The 23,143-nt window shown below is 38.9% G+C and overlaps 1 protein-coding gene across 1 annotated transcript in view; it reads left to right on the forward strand.

Annotated features, from left to right (window-relative positions):
• Nucleotides 1-10,823: 10,823 nt before the first annotated feature.
• Nucleotides 10,824-23,143, forward strand: part of heatr1 (HEAT repeat containing 1) — a 52,450-nt gene continuing 40,130 nt past the window's right edge. Inside the window, exons 1-10 of the mRNA XM_062975255.1 lie at nucleotides 10,824-10,955; nucleotides 11,308-11,460; nucleotides 12,414-12,630; nucleotides 13,389-13,530; nucleotides 14,492-14,593; nucleotides 16,025-16,165; nucleotides 16,716-16,927; nucleotides 20,623-20,756; nucleotides 21,616-21,721; nucleotides 22,334-22,444. Coding sequence (XP_062831325.1) covers nucleotides 11,319-11,460; nucleotides 12,414-12,630; nucleotides 13,389-13,530; nucleotides 14,492-14,593; nucleotides 16,025-16,165; nucleotides 16,716-16,927; nucleotides 20,623-20,756; nucleotides 21,616-21,721; nucleotides 22,334-22,444 — 1,307 coding nt within the window. The 5' untranslated portion in view covers nucleotides 10,824-10,955; nucleotides 11,308-11,318. The remainder of the gene's footprint in view (nucleotides 10,956-11,307; nucleotides 11,461-12,413; nucleotides 12,631-13,388; nucleotides 13,531-14,491; nucleotides 14,594-16,024; nucleotides 16,166-16,715; nucleotides 16,928-20,622; nucleotides 20,757-21,615; nucleotides 21,722-22,333; nucleotides 22,445-23,143) is intronic.

Here is a 23,143-nt window from a genome sequence, read left to right on the forward strand (position 1 = left end):
TTCTCTTCACTTCTTATCCCCTTGCCTTATCATGTGACTTTGCACTGGCCCTCCCTTTTTTAAAACCTTCCTTTTGCTATTTGCCAGCCAGATCCTGTGAGACAGATCCCCCTGCCCTCAGAAGATGATGAAATGCAATTTTGTGCCCACACGTACTAGAAGAAATACAGCAGAGAAAGTGCTAGCCTGGGATTTCTAGAAATCCAAAAAGGTGACTGAGTACCTGATGGGAATTTGCTTGGCAGAAAGGTACAGGAAGGATTGCCGAAAGGTCAGAAGATAATTTGGCAATTCTCTGTAGAGCATGTTTCCAATACTCATCACTTCACCTTCTTGGATTGAAACAACCAACTGATTTTTCCAAAAAAATCACTATTCAGCCTAGACTCTGCTCAGTTAGTCACCTAGGTAGTACTCACACCTGGACCAACAACTTTTAATACGTTTTCTTTACAAAGTATATAGTTAACTTGCAGAAAGTTTGATTGCAAGGTGCAGCAAAGAGAGACACCGACTCTGATGGGATTAATAAATCACAGTGCTATCAGTGGCTACTAGTCATTATGCATTGACCTCACAATCAACACCAAAGGCAGTGGGAAGCTGGATGGAGTTATGCTCACATACAGTTATCAAACAGGACTGTCACAACAGATTAAGAAGATAATTAAACTTGCAAAATGATTTTCTTCTCTCCCTGCAGTGTCTGTTTAGAGAGCCACATTCTAGCTTTGATTCTCAGTACACTCCCTGAAGCACAATCAACATAATGTCCTCTTAAAAAGGAAATCAATTTACCATCCTCAATGGAAGTTTAGTTACTTTCCTTGCTATCCCGCATTCTGGAAGTGTTTTGGCTAGTTCTGGCTTGTGCACTCACTCAGAAAATCCTGAGACCTCAATTTGGATCTCTCTCTCAAACACCTTGACATATAATCATGTAACTATATTTATTCAAATTAAAAAGAAGCAGCAGTAGCAGTGGCAAGAGACAGTATAATGTAATAGTTTGTTGTACTAGGACAATAGGGAACCAGGGCAGAAATCCCCACTCAGCAAGGGAAACCCACTGGTGATCTTGGGTGAGTCACATTCTCTCAGCCTCAGTGGAAGACAAAGGCAAACAACCATAAATCTTGTTAAGAAAAGCCTGTAGTAAGATAACCTTAGAGTTGCCATAAGTAGGGAATGACTTGAAATAAATAATAGCACAGACCAGACAAAACCCCAAACTTCCTACTCTTTCCCAATACCTAGATCTGCCATGGGAAGTCTATGTCCTTTGTATTCAATCATAATTAGAGGTGAACTATCAGCCTGTGCCCTTTGCATGCTTTGCCCAGTTGCACTGAAATAGTTCAAGCCAGTAGATGGCAGCTGCCGTCTCCAACAATTCCTTTTTTTAAACCAGAGGTGTCAAACTCATTTTCATAGAGGAACACATCAGCCTTACGGTCGCCTTCAAAGGAACACTGAATCCAAGGATGGAGAATCCATGAATAAAGAGGGACAACTATATATTTTTTTAACTTAATGGTCGGTGCTCTTTAGTTTTTATCCAGTTTGGGTTCCCAGATGTTACTGAAAAACAACTTCCATCACTTTTGATGATCTGCCATTCAGATTGAGGATGATGGGGATTGTAACCCAGCAGTTGTGGTTCAGAGGTTGGGGAAAGGTTTAAGGACATTTTAACATCAGACACATATCGACAAGCCTTGTATCAAAATTCAAATCACAGCATCTTGACTAAACAGAACAAACTACAACCCTCCAGATGTAACTGTATCACAACTCCGATCAGAACTGTGACCTCTTCATGTGGCCCTTTCAGGCCATGCCATTGCACCCTCCCTCCTCCCCTCATCACAGGGAAGGGCCAGGAAAGGGTGCTTTGGCATCCCTTCCCTGCACCCATCAGATGGCAAAAAGGGGAGTAAAGTGCAAGTAGCTCCTTTGGAGCTACCCAAAGTACAATTTCCTCCAATTTGGGAAGAATGTGGGTGGGAACTGCTGTGTGTCATTGTGTCCTTGCCACAATTAAAAATGGCCAAACAGGGCAAGAATGCTCCTTGTGAAGAGGTTCCTAGTCATGATGTCTAATGGCAAGGAATACAGGAGTTGTAGTACAGCATCTGGAGAGCCACATAAAATAACATAGTGGGCTGGATTGGCCTGTGGATCTGAGTTTGACACTTGTTTTAAAAGAATCCTAACAACAACCTACCAAATTGGTCTAAAGAAGAGTAGGTTTTCACAATATCCTTGGGTTTTGTCAGTTGTTGTTGCCTTTATGCCTGCTCATTCCATTCTTGAGAGGAAAGAGCACACTATGGCTATTTTTTGGAATTGTCCTAAGATTCTACCAGAGTTGGGTTTCCTGGCATAGTCCTATGATCTAAAAAGCAAACTTTCTCTCCTCTGAACTTTTTTTTACAGTCACAGAGTTATACTATAAATGCTAGTTTAGGTATAGGTAAAGTTTCTCTTCTGACATTAAGTCCAGTCATGTCCGACTCTGGGGGTTGGTGCTCATCTTTATTTCAAAGCCAAAGAGCTGGCATTGTCCACAGACACCTCCAAGGCCATGTGGCTGGCATGACTGCATGGAGTGCTGTTACCTTCCCGCTGGAGCGGAACCTATCGATCTACTCATATTCACATGTTTTCCGACTTCTGGGTTGGCAGAAGCTGGGGCTAACAGCGGAGCTCACCGTGTTCCCCGCATTTGAACGACCTACCTTTTGGTCAGTAAGTTCAGCAGCTCAGTGGTTTAACCCACTGCGCCACCGGGCGTTCCTCAAGTGCTAGTTTACCAATGTCCTATATCACTATTTTGCTCCAAAAAGAATGGAAGCTAAGAAAATGGAACATATTGTTCTAATATATCTCAGAATCAAAAAGAAACCAATTTGAGGATGGGAATAAAATGTTGTAGTTGATAGCAGGAATTGTCAGAAAATAGTTCCAGGACAAAAGAAACATTGTTTCTGTTTTTGAAAGACCATGATTTTGAAAAAAATATATATAATTGCAACAACAAACAACAACACATTCAGATACATTTATCCATTCTAAAGAGTATCTAGAGTTTAGAAGCACAAAAACTAGTATAGCAGGAGTGGCTTCAGAGCATGTGCATAGTATCTTCCAAAATTATTTTTCATAGAGAGTTAATCCCTTGCAAAGTGATCTAACCTTGATCCTAAACGTGCACTAGCACTAGGACAAAGCTCCATTCTTAAATCAGAAATTCAGGCCAGTGAATTCCCACTTCCCCATAAAACAGAAAGGTGTTCAAACTAGCTGTGAAATATTGATGAAACTTGTCAGTGACTTGAATGACAGAAGAGATGGCACTAGACTAGAAGGAGAAGTTAATACCTTAGATTAAAACAGAAACAGGATTCAATATGATCTTAACAAATTGGTGAACTGGAATACAACCAGTAAACTTTAAGCACAGGGAAGTCGTTAGGCAAAAAAATAGATGCAGAAATATAAAATGGGAGACACATAGCTTGACTACAATACACATGAAAAGAATGTACAGGTAGAGAATTTGTCAGGCCACAAAATGGCCATATGTTAACAGTGTTATATAGGGGTAAAAACAAAAAACAAATGTGTTGCTGTGAGTTTTCTGGGCTGTATGGCGATGTTTCAGAAGCGTTCTCTCCTGACATCTCACCCACACCTATGTCAGGCATCCTCAGAGGTTGTGAGACAGCAATATAATGGTAAATAAAACTGCTGAATAAAAACAATACAACAGGTTAAGATAATAAAAAGGCTGGGCAGTGGTGAAACAAGTGCATGATTAAAATCTAATGAGGTAGATAAAGGTGTTGTAATAAAAAGGAGAATTCAAGGTGGAATAAACGAGAAGAGTAATTAGCAAATAAGGGCAGAAAGAACAATACATTAGGCCCGATAATATCAATGCTGAGGAGATAATTATTGTGATCAGTTGTTGAACGCACACTGGAAGAGCCAGGTTTTTGGATCTTTCTTAAAGGCTACCAGGGTGGGTGCCTGCCTAGAACTAGAACCAAATCCCAGCAGACATCAAGGTCCTATGGTACTGTACCAAGGAGATTAATTAATAATGCTACTCAATTCTGCTTTGACCAGATTTCACATGGGATACTGTGTCCAGTTCAGGGCACTATGGTTCCAGAAGGCTAACAAGAAATGTGAATGTTGGCAGAGAAGGGACACCAAAATAGTGAAAGTTTTGGTATCCAAACCCTATGAGAAACAGGTATGGAACTGGATCGCTTTAGCACGGTCCTTTTTGGATGATTCTGTGAATGTAACCAGTTAGACATTATATATAGTAACCTATTGCAGTTTGTGGTGAAGTGCATTAAAGCACTGAGCTGGAGACTGAAAGGTCCCAGGTTCAAATCCCGGGAGCGGCGTGAGCTCCTGCCAACCTAGCAGTTCGAAAACATGCCAATGTGAGTAGATCAATAGGTACCGCTCCGGCGGGAAGGTAACGGCGCTCCATGCAGTCATGCCGGCCACATGACCTTGGAGGTGTCTACGGACAACGCCAACTCTTCGGCTTAGAAATGGAGATGAGCACCAACCCCCAGAGTCAGACATGACTGGACTTAACGTCAGGGGAAACCTTTACCTTTACCTTTAAATCACTATTTTGCCCGTTCAGCTCTCTGAAGATACTGCCTCATTCTGCTTAATATTTGTTCAGGGCCTGACAACAAATAAATCACATAAACCTCTGTCAGACTAGTTAATAAACTAAAAAAAAGGTTTTTAAAAGGAGAGCACAATGAGAGAACAAAAGAATGTCACCTTCCCTTTCATTTTATATATAAACAGAATAAAAGTGGTATATTAAATTATTTCATTGATAAATCTAAAATCACATTTTATAGGTTATGTTCCTCTTGCGTGAACAATAGCAAAAGAAGACTGCGGGCCCTTCCACACAGCCATATAACACAGAATACCAAGGCAGAATAACCCACAATATCTGCTTTGAACTGGGTTATCTGAGTCCACACTGCCAGTTCAAAGCAGATATTGTGGGATTTTATTCAGCTGTGTGGAAGGAGCCTATGTGGAGTATCACGAAAGAAGGTCTCAAGTGTAATAAGATAAAAGCAACAGCTCAAAATGCAAAGTAAAGTTAGATTGTACTGTGAACAATTTGCTGTTTTAAAATGTTGATTTTCAAATTATGACAAAGAGAAATAATTCCAAAGAAGTATTATTTGCGGACAACAGACACCCCAGTTCTGAAATATTCTACTTGAAATGGCAGTTGCAGTTTCAATGGAACTGAATTCCACACAACCATATTTAAGATGGCAGTTTTATATTGACATTTTGTTAGATTCAACAAAGACTGATGTGTGAATCAATCTTGCTCCCTGTCTGTTAGAACAGAACTCTGGGAACACCATCCAGACATACACACAGTGACAGGTGGAAAACTACAAATAGTGCTGGCATACGATTGGAAAAAATGGTGGGAGGCATCCAGGATTTTAAAAATGTTTTTCACAAAGGGAATTCAAGGGAAGGGTATAGGATAGCTTATTACAGACTTTCAGACAGTCATGTTTTCAGCAGCTTAGTGGCACTTCTATTTTGCATTTCTATTTTGTAAGTAGCTTGTTCCTACTTCCAGCATAACGAGCAAGGAAGAAACTGCATTTCTAGTGTATAGAAAGACCCTTACAAAAATGTATCTTTTCTTTTATCACAGTGCTGTCATTGGATGCTTTCAAACGTATACCAGACTCTTCATTATTGCTTTAGACAGACACATAATTGACATTACACAGACTGGATAATGGTTGGCTGCTTCAGACTGACACACAGATTGAATCTGTTCTATCCAAGCGTGGTTCCAATCCCAATTTATACTGTCTATTCCAGAGGGTGCCATGCTGCCAGCTACCTGACCCAGGACATTTTAAAATAAATTGCTGTTGAATGACCATTGTCCCATTTCAAAGGCTCTTGAGTAGAAAATTCTCCACTACTACACACAATCGTACTATTAAGCTTATGTTGCTGAAAGTGACTGAAAATAAAAGTAGAAATTAATGCAAAGCTGCAAATACAGAATCTATCATCCCTTATTCGCTGTTCTAGATATGCAAAGTGATGAGTATTAGCAATGTTAACTTTATTAAAATGTGTTGCCAACATCTTTGTTTTATTCAGGAAAGGCTGTGCAATACAAGATGTGTATTAGAAAGTGCACTGAAGGGCTGTGCTGTAAGCTTCAAAGCACAAAATATGATTTATAGAGAGATCTCGAGTTGAAAAGAAATGGGTGGTGTGGCGTGAATTACCCTCAATCATCAGAGTAATACAACACTTGGCCACACCTGGGTTCCATGATCCTTATCCTTTGTGTGACAGATGAGAACAGATTATTTTATATTTTAATAATACCTCTTTATAGCACTGTGCTAATGTAAGGACCAACATTTTCTCAAGTGCAATGCTTGGAGAAAGAAAGTCTAGTTTTTGCTCATGCTGCATACATAAGACCACATATAGGCACCGTATCAAGCTGTTACAATACAATCAGGAAGTTATATGCAAGATATCTTCAATGGAAACTCCAGGACTGGCTGGAACAAGAAAGCATACTTGCTGAGGAGCAAACTGGATTCAGGTAAGGTTGATCCACCATAGACCAATGTCTGGTACTGCAACATCTTGTTGAAAAATACTCCTCCCGAAACAAATCCTCACTCTATGTCACCTTCATTGACTTTAAAGCAGTCTTCGACTCCATCTCTCGAGTCAAACTATGGGAAAAACTGGAGAGCTCTACCATCGATCAACAACAACTTCGCCTAATACACCTAATTCATGAAAGGATCTCACTGAAAAGAAAATGCAACTCTCAAGGCCATCTCATCAAGGCAGATGGAATGGAAAAAGGTGTCAAGCAAGGCTGCATCCTAGTCCATTTACCATTTAACTGTTAAATCAACTCTATAGTGAACCATCTTCACAACATGGATTTCCAATCCCCCAAAACTAGCAGGAAGACATACTTACTTTATGCAGATGATACAGCTGTACTCTCAAGAACACCCACTGGCCTTAAAAGAGTACTAAGAGCACTAACAATACTGCAAAGCAGAACAACACCAACTTAATTACAATAAAACCAAAATCATGGTTTTTGCCAAAAGATCCAAGAGTCACTCCTGAAGCATAGATGGACAAAAAATCAAGCAGGTCCTATGCTTCAAATACTTAGAAGTAGTCCTCCAATCCAACAGTATCAGAAGAGCCCATGGAGACCACGTAGCCAACACTGTGCAGAGGAGCTCAATTGTCATTTTAAAATACCTCAAGTCAAGAGGGGGCTACTTCATACCTGCAATCAAGCCACTAGCAAAGCCAAGCCACTAGCACAGTGATTCTCAACCTATGGTTCTCTAGGTGTTTTGGCCTACAACTCCCAGAAATCCCAGCCAGTTTACCAGCTGTTAGGATTTCTGGGAGTTGAATGCCAAAAACATCTGGGGACCCACTGGCTGAGAACCACTGCACTAGCACAACTCCTGTATGGGGCCCAGCTAGACCCTTTCCCCAATTTTGTCCCACTTGGTGGTATGGGGATAGCTAGTCACTTTGTCTGTCTCCTGAGAAATCTGTATAACTATCAAGTAGCAGCAAGAAGAACAGACCACGGAACAACAGACTGATTCAAGATTGGGAAAGGAATACAGCAGGACTGTATACTCTCACCCTACCTATTACACTTGTATGCAGAAAACATCATGCGACGTGCAGGACTTGATGACTCCAAGGCTGGAGTTAAAAATTCTGTAAGAAACCTTAACAACCTTAGATATGCAGATGATACCACTCTGATGGCTGAAAGCGAGGAGGAGCTGAGGAGCCTTCTAACCAAGGTGAAAAAAGAAAGTGCAAAAGCTGGGTTGCAGTTAAACATAAAAAACCAAGATTATGGCAACCAGGCTGATTGATAACTGGCAAATATAGGGAGAAAATGTGGAGACAGGGACAGACTTTGTATTTCTAGGCACGAAGACTACTGCAGACACAAGATGTTTGCTTCTTGTGAGGAGAGCAATGACTAGTCTCGATAAAATACTGAAGAGAAGAGACATCACACTGGCAACAAAGGTCTGCATAGTTAAAGCAATGGTGTTCCCTGTAGTAACCTATGGATGCAAACATAAGGAAGGCTGAACGAAGGAAGATAGATGCTTTTGAACTGTGGTGTTGGAGGAAAATTCTGAGAGTGCCTTGGACCGCAAGAAGATCCAACCAGTCGATACTCCAGGGAATAATGCCCAGCTGCTCACTTGAGGGAAGGATATTAGAAGCAAAGATGAAGAGCACTTTGGCCACATAATGAGAACACAAGAAAGCTTGGAGAAGATAATGATGCTGGGGAAAATGGAGGGAAAAGGAAGAGGGGCTGACCAAGGGCAAGATGGATGGATGCTATCCTAAAATAGACTGGCTTGACCTTGAAGGAGCTGGGGGTGGCCATGGTGTGGGCTGGTCCATGAGGTCACGAAGAGTCAGAAGTGACTGAATAAATAAATAACAAAAGAGCTGGTACAAAGTTTCTGAGATCAGCCCTGCAGGTACCAAAATGCATTTCCAGTGCCATCTTGTGACTGGAGACAGGTTTCATGAGAATGGAGGCCAGGGTGTGAGTGGTCATACTCAACTACTGGCTCAGAATATCCTGTGCTCCCCTTGGTTTTGCCCCATTAAGCACGAAGGATGACTTCCAGTCTACATGGAAACAGGCTGTAGCAACCAAAATCTTATTACTGGGTTTCTCCACAGGGTTGCTAATGCTACTCAGTATGGAATACAATCAAGCCACAACACTTGTCAAACAAACGAATCACAGACACAGAGCGCCTCTGCCCCAACCTTCATTGTCAATGGAGACAGCAGGTATCTCACCTCCCTATGGCACACTTAAGAAATCATGGGAGGGTCTTCACCCTGGCTCGATGTCATGCCCTTCTATCAGCTGTACTCGAGGGCAGATACTGGAAGATCCCATTTCCAGAGAGACTCTGCCCTTCTGACTCAGGTCACAGAGAAACAACTGAACACATGCTCCTCCAGTGCCAGTACAGGGACATCCGATCTGGACTCATCCTACCTTTGATATACAATTACCCAGACCGCTCAGAACAATTCAATTTTGCAACTGGGGTGCTTGAACAGTTCTCCAGTTGCCATTTTTATCTCTTCCAAAAATAAATTCCTCCCACCGTTGATGTATTGTTCTGTTCTATGTATCTTCCAAACTATACACATTAATCACAATACATTTGCACAGAAAAAAATGTATCAAAAACACATATGATCACATTTAATCAATCAGCATTGTATCATCTTCAGAACCAAAAATGAACTAGCTCTAGTTGTTAGTTTGGATACATTAAGGAGTGGGAGGGCTGCCAAGCTTTCCTTATTGTAAGGGATATCCAGAAAGCCTGTTCTTTATAGGGCTGGCAGATGTCCCTTATTTTAAGGTACGTCCCCTAATGGAAGGCTCAAAAGATTTTTTAAAATAGATCTTTTTAAAGATTGAGCAAGCTGTCAAAAAAGAAAACTGTATTCTATGGGTCTCTACACTGACCATACAGTGCGGTTCCAAACTGCACTGCATGGCAATGTAGATCCAGCCAATATCATACTTCTTTTTTTGGCGAGTCCAGAGCACAGTCACATTTGGAATAGAGTACAAGACTAGGCGCCCACTGCGCAGGTTGTTGTCCCCTGAGGCTTTTGTTGTCGAAGGCTTTCATGGCCGGAATCACTGGGTTGCTGTGAGTTTTCCAGGGACCCACAACTATGGCAGGCATTCTCAGATGTTGTGAGGTGTTGGAAACTAGACAAGAAGGTTTTATATATGGAAAGTCCAGGGTGGGAGAAAGAACTCTTGTGTGTTTGAGGCAAGTGCCAATGTAGCAATTGGCCACCTTGATTAGCATTTAATGGCCTTTCAGCTTCAAAGCCTGGCCAATCCCTGCTTGAGGGAATCCTTGGTTGAGATGTGTTAGCTGGCCCTAATTGATTCATGTCTGGAATTCCCCTGTTTTTGTGTGTTGTTCTTTATTTATTTACTGTTCTGATTTTAGAATTTTTTTTAATACTGGTAAAATCAGGACAGTAAATAAAGAACACCACTCAGAAAGCTGAGGAATTCCAGACATGAATCAATCAGGGCCAGCTAACAGCTCTCAACAAAGGATTCCCCCAGGCAGGAAGCGGCCAGGCCTTGAAGCTGAAAGGCAATTAAATGCTAATCAAGGTGTCCAGTTGAAACATTTACACCTGCCTCCAACAGACAAGAGTTCTTTCTCCCACCCTGGACTTTCCATAGACATTATCAACACCACTTGTCTACTTTCCAACATACCTCACAACCTCTGAGGATACCTGCCATAGATGTGGGTGAAACGTCAGGAGAGAATGCTTCTGGAACATGACTATACAGCCCGGAAAACAAGCCACTGTACTATATGGGTCTCTACACTGACCATACAATGCAAGTCAAAACCGCATTGCATAGCAGTGTAAATCCAGTGTAAAACTGCTTTTTTGGCGAATCCGGAGCGCAGCTTCATCTGGAATAGAGTACAAGACTAGCCGCCCACTACGCACGTGCACGCACTATGCGAACTGTTCTCCCCTGAGGCGTTACTTTTTGCTGCGAGGCGCAGGAATGCCTGCAGGGGGCGGCAGAGAGAGAAGCGAACCATCGAGAGGGCGGAGGAAGCGACTCTATCACTTCTTTGGCATCGCCTTCTCCAAGCGGAAGCGGTCGTCCTGTTCCATTCTACTTCCGAGCCAAAGGCAGAGCGTCGGTTGAACACCAGCCGCACGTGGGGCAGAAGGGGCCGATCGGTCCTCCTCCCGGCCTTCCTTGTGTCTCCGAGCTCCAGGTAGTAGTCCAGGTTGATCCGGAGTTAAGCCCATGGGCGCCTGAGGCCCCTTCCACTCAGCTGAATAAAGTCCCACATTATTTGCTTTGAACTGAGATATATGGCAGTGTGGATTCAGGTAATCCAGTTCAAAGCAAATGTTATGGGATCTTCTGCCTTGATATTCTGGATTATATGGCTGTGTAGAAAGACCCTCAGATATAGACTCCTTTTCTTTCTGATGGTACACCAGCTTTGTGCCATGCACAATTTTTTTGAAAATAAGTGGATCACAAACATGGGACCTGCGGGTGTTTTGGACTTCACCTCCCACAATTCCTAACAGCCCCAACTAATTCTGTTTTCTTCTCAGAAGTGTGAATCATGACATCTCTCGCCCACCAACTGAAGCGGCTTGCACTCCCCCAGAATGATCCCAGTTTGTTGTCACGAAGTGAAGCAGCGTCACTGCTCTTTGATTGCAAGGAGGCTGCCAATATCGACAGGGAAACCTTTTTTGCCATAGGTAAGTGCGTCTCTTAAGGGCACAGTCAAATACAGGAAAGGATCCGCAATTCTTGGTTCACTCGACCTGTCAGAAACTGATTGCCATTAATGTTTCCCTTTTCATTATTCAGACAAAGTTGAGTCAGGTTGTTTATATCTATCTGTTTCTTTATTTGCTAGGTTTATATTCCGCCTTTCTCTTAGGATAGCTTCCCAGATTGGTCTGTGCTCTTAAATAGAAACATTTAGTTATATTAGAGTGCCTCTGAAACATTACAAGTAAGCATTCTTCTTTGGATTGGCCCAAACATTACAGGTGTACCCACAGACTAAATGTTTGATTGTAAATTTGTAACTATTGGCCAACTTTTTTTTGATGTTCTGAGTCAAATAATGCTTTCATGTTTTTGTGATTTATACTCAATGGACAGTTCCCTTGATTAATCTTGCCTGATTATCAAGAACAGTGGTTTTCAACCTGTGGGTCTCCTGGTGTTTTGGTCTACAACTCCTAGAAATCCCAGCCTGTTTACCAGCTGTTGGGATTTCTGGAAGTTGAAGGCCAAAACATCTGGGGACCCACAAGTTGAGAACCACTTATCTCAAAACTAACATAATATCTGTTTAAAGAAGATGAATACTTATACATTTTGGAGATACATAATCCAGCTGTTGTTAGTGTATATTTGACAAGGGAGGGAGGGGGCAGCTTTCATTTCTTTCTCCAGGAAAAACAATGCTTTTGGGGGGTTTTTTTGGCTACAGACAATGCTGTTGCGGTTGCCCATTTTTGGTCAAAAGATATTTAGCCACTTGTGTTTCTTCTGTTTTTATGAGTTTTATACTAATTTATGCAATGCTTTTGATATGAAATAAATGAAATTCTCCAGGAATCTTCTGCATAGAATAACTGTCTGAATAAGCTCTTAAAATGTAAGTGGTGTCCTGTAATAAATTTGATATCTTTTCTAGGGTGCACTGGCCTGGAGGAGTTGATTGGTATTGATGCGTCCTTTGAAACATTTCAACCAACACTTTTCAGTCAAATGTCCAAAGGTTTGGAGCGCAGTGTGCAAACTAAAGCAGTGAACCAGCAGTTGGATGAAAGTATTTCATCATTCCTTATTCATTTATCCCCTTACTTCATGCTTAAACCAGCACAGAAATGCCTTGAGTGGCTGATTCACAGGTAATCTACCCATGCCTTTTTACATCTTACAGTTCATTTATTTCAAGTAACAATCTAGTCAGAACTACTTCACTGTAGATTGACTCCTGACCATAAGGAGGCAACCTTCCAAAGCAATGCAGGGCTTTTTTCAGCTGTGTACAAAGTTCTTATTTTGTGTGGGGATGTGTTGGGTGTGTGTGTAAAGGAAGCACAAGATAGACTTGGATTAAAGGGAGCTGTGAAGGGAACATAATTTATCAAAAGATAGAGGGTTCCCCTCTTAAGATTCAAACAGGATTTTGAACTGACATAGATGGGGTTTGAGATGACACCGAAAAGGACTGGAGCTGAAGTAGAGAAGGTTTTGGAATTGAGAAAGAAGAGGAAACCACCAAATGGTTGTTTCCTACCCTGTTCAATAAGCTTATTGTTTTAAGCCTGACTCCCAATTCTAGGCTGAATTGGAGTCATGCATACCAAAAACTAAAGAATTCACACCACAACACACCCATAAGTCCACATTTAAATGGTCATCAGTACCAGCAGGGGAATCATTGGGAAACAAGGGCAGAGTGAGTGGCAGGATTTCTAGGGTCTGGAGTTTTGGGGCCAGCCTGGGTGAAGGAAATATCATAGGGAGATCTTCAGCTGTATGTCTCTTTCATATGATGTTAAATCGACAGTGCAATGACCTGTAAAATTATTTTAAAGTCAATCTCTGACTGAGAAACTTGTATGAATAACTAAAGAGTTATGTTGTACTTTGTTTTGGTTAGGTTTCATATTCATCTCTACAATCAGGACAGTTTAGTTGGCTGTGTACTGCCATATCACGAGACTAAACTGTTTGTGCGAGTTATCCAGCTCCTCAAAATTAGTGACCCAACTCATAAATGGCATTGGCTTCATCCAATTCAGGTAAAGACATTAAACATAAATCAAAATGTTTGAGAAGTGGATTTTGTCAGTATGACCATATGTGACTACTACATTGGCATAATAAATTAGCTTGGACAGTTTGACTACTACGTCTGTGCGGGATAGGTTCTTGAACTTACTTTAGAAACTTTCACCAAAGTTTCTCCAGAGAATCAAGACTATATATTTTGTCAGATGTGGTTAGGTAAAACCACAGAAACTGGTTCAGTTGGTACGGCGATCTTACTATAGTTGGAATTCCAAAGGGATTTATTTATTTTGGCTGCTCTGAGAAGACTGTTGATCAAATTTGATTTACTGATTTGGATTGGTGCTTTTTAGCCTAATGCTTATTGTTTCCATGATGTTATATCTCTATTTTCCTACTCTGCTTTTTAAGTTTTGCTTTCCTAGCATTGATTATTAATATACATAAATGGACTGACTAAATAGATAAACTTGAAGTTGAAGTGGATTCAATTACAATTGTTACACTGAAAATACAAAATATTTTTACTTTGGCACTAAAAAATCCAACAGGCACTTATTATTTGTGGAAATATTCACCCCTGGTGAATTTTCTGATGACTGTGGCAGCAGGTCTTCTTGGAGAAGTTTTCATTGGCATTGTGCCTCTTGAGATGTGCAGATTTGCCTATTCTTGCTCCAGCTTTGTCATGCCCAAACAGCCACTTAGAATGTGGAATGGACTTTAACTGGGCTTTTCTAATTGTCAGTTGAATCAATTTCAAATTGAAACACAATAAAATGTGGAGAACTAAGGAAAAAATTATTATTTCTGCAGAGCACTATATGTGCAAAAATAATCAGTTTTTAAATCCATTGAATTGAATTCTAGGATGTAGTTCCATGAGTTGTGCTGCGACTGTGTTTTGAAATGAGAGTGTTATAGTATATGACATTTTGACTAATTCTTTGTTTTTCATTTTCTCAATTGCAGAAACCAGGAGTCCCTCTTGCAAGGGGAACTTTGATTACACACTGCTACAAAGACCTTGGTTTCATGGATTTCATATGCAGGCTAGTGACAAAATCTGTAAAGGTTGGTGTAATGTCCCATAGCAATGCCAGATTGCGAGTTTCTCTGCCATCTAAATGTATACAGGCAGTCCCCAAGTTAAAACATCCAACATCCAATTTTTTATTTATTATGTTTATCTATATCCCACTTTTTCTCTCCATATGGAGATTCAAAGCAGCTCACAATTAAAAGCATTACAATACAACTTAAAATATACAAATATTAAAACAGTATTAAACATCAATTCATATTAAAAACAAGTCTGATTAAATCTATAAAAGCATATAAAATCACAGCAGCCTTAACATGATCTTAAAAATCTTCATCTTTAAATGCCTGTTTGAATAAAAAGATTTAAGCCTGCCACCGGAGGGATAGCAGGGAAGGGGCCATTCTGGCTTCCCTGGGCAGGGAGTTCCAAATTCGAGGGGCAGCCACTGAGAAGGAAGGCCCGCTCTCCCATTCCCACCAACCAAACTTGAGATGGAAGTGGGACCGAGAGAAAGGCCTCTCCTGAAGATCCCAGGGCCTGAGCAGGTTCGTACAAGGGGATGCAGTCAGCCAAATAGCCTGGACCTGAACAGTGCAAATGACTCATAGTTAAGAACAGGAATGAGACAAGAGGAAGTGAGAAAAATCTAACACTCAAAAGGGAAATTCATTCCTGGAAGAGGTATCTTGCAGAAAAGGAGTCTCCACTGAAGCTTTATCACCAGTCCTTGTTTCCAAAACAAGCCAAATCTTTCAAAATCCAGTTATCACAGGGACAGAAAGTGAGGTGAAATCTTCTGAATGGGCACAGACAGCAAAACAAACACCACAGGAGTGTTGACCCTTCCTTATGCTATCTAAAGCTAAAGAATAGATATTTTTGGCTTGGGTTACACTTAAAAATGTACCTGTTCTGACTTACAAACAAATTCAATATAAGAACAAACATAGCTTGGGGACTGCCTGTACTTAGAAAGAAAGGGATGCCATTAGGGCACTGAAAGCAAAGTAGAATTATACAAATTGGAAGTTATTGTGTTGACTCATTTACACAGATCTTAAAAGTGTCTTTTTCCCTAAAATTCCACACTATTAAAATTAGAAAATCCAATGTACACATACATATACTGTTTTTAGGCAAACCAAAGGCATCAGGCAATCTGAGGAAACATATACATGTGCTTCATGTTCTTACTTAATGTGAATGTATTTGTGTGTATATATATATGTACATTTACCCTCCCAATTTAGACAAGCCCTATTCTTTTCAGAAAGCAAGTGAGTAGGAAGGTCACAAATTGCACATAAATATGTCATACATTACCTTAAAGTGCAGTTGAAGGTCAACACCATCAAACTTCTCACTATGTCAGACCTTCCATATAGAAAGGGGAATGCTGTTCCATAAACATTGCTCTTTGTTTTATTGTCATCCTAAATGCTTTCCTTCCTTTTTTCTAGGTCTTTTCAGCGCAGCCCGAGAGCTTACCCCACATGAGAGTCCTGTTTACTTTTTATGCCTCTACAGTTGTCTCTGCCCTTGGAGCTGCAGCAAATGTAACTGACACTCTGGTCTCCAAGTTACTTCCTTATATCCAAAAGGTGATAATTGTTTTCCTCATATTGCTCTTCTCCCTTTCGATTTTGGCTCTTGGTTTCCAAGAAGTTATTTTAAAGTTGCTGAAGAGTCTTGCTTTTTGAATTTGCTGTTAAATGTTAATTGTCAGAACAACATCTGTTGGGAGTTTCCATGGCATTGTAAAAGACAAGTTGGCTTTGCCAAATGTTTATTTCCAGTCTTTTCCATTGTGTTTTACCTATTAGCTATTTAACTATTTAAACATTTTATTTTCCCTGTGTTTAAATTTTCTATTACACTTAATATTTTTCTATAAACAGAGTGCATTGGAGGAAATAAGTCTCTTATAATTGTTTATTCTTATGTCATTCATGTGTCTTTTTATTGTTTAAAGTAGGGAAAAGTTAATCTAACATGTCATAAATTAAAAATGAGATTTCAGCGCAGATTGTACAGATTTTATCTTTGATATTTTACATATTAGTCATGAGAAATGTGATTCAGTGAAGCACGTATTCTGTTTCTTTTTGCTGACATTGTCAACCATTTTTAATTCATTTTCTTGTCCCATAGGGTTTGAAATCTTCATTGGTGGATTACAGAGCAGCAACCTATATGATCATTTGCCAGTTGGCTGTGAAAATGACAATGGAAAACTCTTTGGTTCATTCCTTAGCACTGCAAATCAGCAAAACTTTGGTCAAAACACCCTTGCTTATTAAAGAGGGACTAAGCTGCCTAATCATCTTGCTACAGAGTCAAAAGGAAGAAGGACTTGGAGAAAAGTAAGAACTCAAATGTTCATAGTTGGGAGATAAATGCATCAATCACTGAAACAGCTTTGCTACAGTTACTTTTGTTTCTTGCTTCACGGAGTTTGCATTCAGGCTAATCATTACATTTCCCTTGAAAAATACCATAATATTAATCAGTCTATGAAGCAACTATTTTCAATAATGGTTGGAAGTGGAAATTGTATTAAAAGCGTGTTTTTGTTGTATTTGAGACAGGTGTGTGGCCAGCAAGCCCCTAGCCAGGGTGGAGGGTGTTATGGGTTCAACACACAGACACCATTCTTCAAGTTAAAGAAAACCTATTTTACTAATGAATTTTAACTGGTTAACCAAATCCCCATGCTAAGACTATGAGAAGCAAGAATTAAAGTTTCTCCAGAACTGCAAACACTGTCTCAATTATCTACCTTTCCGCCAATTTACATTTCAATAGCCGACATAGTGAAAATGTCAAAGTTTCAATGTTGTGCACATCGTCGACATGAAGACGACATAATTCACCAAAACTGTCATCAGAATCAGACTTAAACTCCAGGTTAAACTCCATAATAAAAACTTTATGTTTAAATACAATTTAAGATGTTTCCAGGAATATACTTACTATGATAATTTGTGCTTGCTTTAAAAGTTTATACTTTAATTTATCCTAAACTATCAAGTATTTTTTAAATAACTAGGTACCAGATTAAAAATATTTTATGTAATTTCTAAAAATGTAATAATATGTGTAGGTCATAGATACTGATTTTTAGATATTCCAATTTAAAGTGAAAATATATGTATAAGATCTTTCAAATGCTGCATCTCTGTTTCTAATCACCATTTCTTCATGGAATTTGATGTAATTATAGATTTTATGTAGTTTCATTTGTTTTTACCCCATGAAATTATCTTTAATAGTTTTTGAAATCGTGTAAAAAAAAAAAAACACCTGAAAGTAGTCACATCACTGCTGTCTTGCTCTTCTCCCTTTCAGAGATTTCTCTTACTTCTTGCTCCTTTCACTGGGGTATAAAAGAAAGGCACGAAAACAGCTGTGGGTCTTTCCAAATACAGCTGTCTTACTGTGCAATTGTCTGCTAGCTTGAGTTGCTGTTCTGAAATTTAAAGCCCTGTTAGTGGCTGTTAATGTTTCCTTTCATCCATCTGACTCCAGAAGATACCTAAATGTCTAAGAAACTGAATGTTTTTGGGTTCATGGGGAAAAAAAAGAAGACTAAGAAGACAACAGGTTGAAAACTGTAGGAGCTGGTATTGATGAAGACCCCAGAACATACACACCTGGATTGCAGGTGGTAACTAGAAACTGAGGTATCTGCCACTGAAACAGAAATAAACTTCTGTCGTCTGTGAAAACTATTATCCTTTGTGGCCGACAAGAAATGGCTTTCAAACACTGAGACTTCTTCTACAGCTGGTCACCTTTTAGTTGTTCTGAATGTTGAATTTGTAATAACCATACACATCCTAAGAAAGCTTCTGTCATCATTTCCTCAGCTTAACATTATAAAGAGTAGATATATTTTCTGTAGCCTGCAACATGTCGACAACTCTTAGAAAAAGCCAGGGAGGTGGCACTGAATCTGTGAAAGAATTTCAGGAGATCTTTGACACAGCAAGATCAGTGGTGGAACCTATGGGTGGAGAAGTTAAGATTCATTGCATCTGTTCAAGACAGACTTGTAAAAGCAACATCCAGGCAACTTCACCAGCAACAATGGAATATTATAGGCTAAATGTGTATATCCGATTTCTGGACTTTTTCTGAAGTAGGCTTCAAGAAAGGTTTACAATGCACAGGGAAGTAGTTCAGGAACTGCAAGTTGTCCTCCCTATTGTGGCCATTTAAAATCCAACGTAAACAAGTGCACAGAACTGTATAATGAATCCCTTCAAGATACTGACACACTGATGGAAGAGTTTGACATGTGGTGTAGAAAATGGAAAAAGATTACACCTGCAGAAAAACCATCAGATGCACTGGAAGACTATCTTGTCTGTGGTAGACAGTTTTTTTTCTGAATGTGAAGACATTTCTTCAGATTTCTTTGCCAGTGTCAGCAGCTACAAACGTTTGAAAACACACATAAGAAACACAATAAAGCAAGAAAGACTGACTGGACTTGTACTCTTGAGTGTCCACCAAAGTTTATCAATGAAGCCTGATTTCTGTCAAAGTATATTGATAGTTTTCAAGTGTTTCCAATAGGCATTGTAATCTTCTTTTGTAACCACTATATTACCAATTAAGAGTCATTTTCAGGGGTTTTTAAAAATTTGAAACTTAGTAGCTAAAATAGAAATTTGATTTAATTACGTCTATAAAAATATAGAATAAGTCATAGAACTTAAATTACTTTTGTGTTACGACCTACTCTTTATGATTCGCTTAAAAAATAAAAATTGTTTCAACACCCCCCTCCCTTCATTTATTTTCTAGCTATTGGCCTGGTGGCCAGATTTTCAGAGCCAATTACATAGATTTTAGTGTATTTGGATGATATTACTTGTCTTTTTGCTCATTGAACTCTTAGTTTCCGATTCAGCTGAGATTGATATAAACATAAGCATCTGTCCTAGTTGTATCTAAAGTAGAAATCCATGCATTTTTTGTAGCTTTGGTTAGTGTGGCGTGGGGTTAGAGCCACTGCGAGGTTTTTACAGCTGTCTGTTTCCTCATTAGAAATATTTACTCTCGAGCTCTTCTCGCAGGTGAACAGGAAACTATGGAATGAGACTTTAACAAGTTGAATAAAGTGACTATGGATTTAGGAAAACAATTTGGTTATAAGATCATAACTCGGCCTTTTATTTGGTTTTAATCTGTTTAACTGAGTGATAGGTGTTTTAATTGCTCATGTTTTAGATTGTTGATTTTGTTAAGATGCATTTTAATATTTGTAAGCCACTTTGAGTCCCCTTTAGGGTGGAGAAAAGCAGGATAGAAATTAATGAATTAATTAATTTTCTGTTACATGGCTGGAGTTACACTTAAAAATTTACCTGTTTGGATTTGCATACAAATTCAATTTACGAACAAACCTACAGGCTCTAAATGTCCAGCTGCCAGGAAGGATCCAGTGTGATGATATGCTTTAGATATTTCCTAAAACTGGGCAAAGAAGTAATTAGAGGTTAATTGGGTGACTGAATTAATTATTTCACTACTAGTAAGTTTTTCCTGCCAATCATCATCAGCGAGCATTCGTGTCCAAATATGATTGCATTCCAACACTTCCTGCCAATGGATAGAGGGGAAAGAGAGCTCAGTTTTCTGGCTCATTTAAGATAACTAACTTACAATCATATCCACAGAAAATAAAGTTTGAGAAGAGTTCTTCATTCTGGAATACTAGTACACTTGCATAACAGGGCTGGAGATGACTTCCTAGCTTAGGCTGAATGAATAGGTAACTAAAGCATTTCATGAACTTTGCGTGCCATAAACCAAACTTGAAAGTTTCCCTTGGTGAATGAAAGTTCATCTTTATCACAATAAAAATGTGTACTGCAAATATTATTGAACCAAAATCTCATGAATCCATGGTATGTCACAATTATCATTTTTCATTTATACCAATGAAAAGTGCAATTATGTTTTTGCTAAGCAGTACCCTTATAAATTAGACTTCTTTTAATGTACATGCAGGAATATATTTATGATTTCTTTCAATGTTCTCTTGCAGGCCATTTAAACATCTTTGTAAGGTACCCAACTTGACTACAACTCTTCATGAAATTTCCACAAATTATGATATCAGTCCAATTTTGCATTATATGTTTCCACACATGGTTCATTCAGTTATTTATGGGGAAACAGGTATGTTGATATATCCTTGTCACTTATAAATAGAATTTGGTTGTTCTACTTTCCTTAGAAACATTATTATATGAAGTAGTAAGCCATAAGATGAAGCTTACATTGGACTTATGCTCTTTTAAGCCATATACTTACTTCTGAAATTGAGCCTCATTGTTTCTGTCTCCATAAAGAAATCTTGTTTTGTTGGTTAACCACAAGTCAAAATTCTGAGTAGTTTAAATGGTGATTTATTGTTGTGTCTCAACTAAGACACAACAAGCCTCCTGGCTTGTTTTCTTCTATCTGTCCTAAAACAGTAACATGCAAAATGGAACCAAAAAAATTGAAAAATTACTTTGCTTTTTCATCTTCAGGATAAGTCATGGTTAAACACCAAACTATGACTCATGGAAACAATACAATAGAGTCTCACTTATCCAACATTCTGGATTATCCAACGCATTTTTGTAGTCAATGTTTTCAAAACATCGTGATATTTTGGTGCTAAATTCATAAATACAGTAATTACTACATAGCATTACTGCGTATTGAACTACTTTTTCTGTCAAATTTGTTGTATAACATGATGTTTTGGTGCTTAATTTGTAAAATCATAACCTAATTTGATGTTTAATAGACTTTTCCTTGATCCCTCCTTATTATCCAACATATTCGCTTATCCAACGTTCTGCCGGCGCGTTTATGTTGGATAAGCGAGACTCTACTGTATTTCCGTGTAATATAACTTCTGTATTGTTCCCCTGGTCATTATAGTTCCAAAAATGTTACTTTCACCTATGCTGTAAATTGATAATGTTTGACTTTAAATGCCTTGTTTATAAAGTTACTCTGTTGATTGTTATCCCTTTGGTTTCAGAAACAGAAGAATCTGACATGGTTGGTAATCAAATCTGCAAAAAACATCTAGAAGCTATAATTACCAATATACCATTAGAAAAAAATATAGATCATGTATTGGCCTGGTAAGCTACATTCTACTGAGACAGCTTTATTATATATTTTAATGGTAGTGAGAGAATCTGCTTAAACTTTGACTCCCTCTCCTCCACATCAGTGGTAATAAGAAATATCTTGATGTTTTCGCTTTTGTAGCTCTGTTAGACATTTTATTAATAAAGCAGATATATGTGTGAATCATTCGGGTTTGTGAAAAGAAATCTCCATGGAGACCAATTTTTAAAAAGTGAAATATCTACCACAGAGTACTAAGTTCTAAAATGAATTGAGAAAATGATCCAAGTTACTACAGCAGATAGCTTTTGTCCATGTATTCTCTTTGCGGGTTTCTCATAGCCAAATGAAGTTCAAAAATATTGTTCCTTGATTAGTGCCATTATATAAACCATTGCCTGCTGGTCCACAGAGAGTTTCCAGGGAAAATATTTGTAGCCAATATGCATAAATGTGGTACCAGTATCTGGCATATGAAAAGAAAAGTTATAAGCTCCATATCAGTTGGCTTAAAATGCACTGTAGTAGATTGTTTGCTGTTGGAAGAACATAGTGTGAAGTTAAAGTTGTTTTGAGCCCTCATGGATTATGTCATCACTGTCATCCTTTTCTTTCCACTTCAGTACATTTCTAGAAAAATACATCTCTTGCGGCACAGAGTTTGTTGCTGATCCTGCTAGAATGACTGAGATCAATAAAGAACTGCTTCCTTTAATCAGACTTTTTGAAAGAAAGTAAGTAAAGAGAAATTGGTTACCTATTAAACTAATATATCCGTTTGCAGCAATCTTAGGAGTTGGTACTAGAATATATGTATGTGTGTGTGTAGAATTATATGCATTTATAACTGTATTTATAAGTGTATGTTTGTGGTTTTCTCCATTTTTCTCCCACTTCACAATTTTCTCACTAGTTGGGGACAAGGTGGATCGGTTTAGAAGCAGATAGAATTTTTTATCGTTGAGCCTTAGTAAAATTATTAGTTGAAAAACACATGGAGAATACAGGTTAAATTTATTGGTTTGAAACAGTTTCCTCAGTCTCTGTCTGCTAGTGTAAAATAAGACTTTGTAACATGTTGTGGACTGTTAGGACGTGGAGTAAAAATAATCACATTAATGCAGATATGGCTGGACTGGAAGGATGGGCAATAGAAATTCTGCTTCAGTACCAGAAAGGGAAAACAGGAGAATCTAAAAAGAACCCTCCATGGGAATATGGTAGAACAAGTTATATTTTAGTCTGTTCTATTTCAGGCTTACTATTCTAAACAATGGGGGAACTAAACAAAGAATACTCTATCCCTTGCTTCTGCTTTGTTTCTTCACTACTTTCAACCTCCATGGATTCACAGTCCCGCTTAATAGATGGAGCAAGTGTTTCTAGCAAGGCCTTCATGGCACAAATCGGTTGCTGCAAACCTGTTAGAAGCT

This window comes from Anolis carolinensis, chromosome 1 (assembly GCF_035594765.1).
Source record: "Anolis carolinensis isolate JA03-04 chromosome 1, rAnoCar3.1.pri, whole genome shotgun sequence".
In the NCBI taxonomy this organism is placed as follows: Eukaryota; Metazoa; Chordata; class Lepidosauria; order Squamata; family Dactyloidae; genus Anolis; species Anolis carolinensis.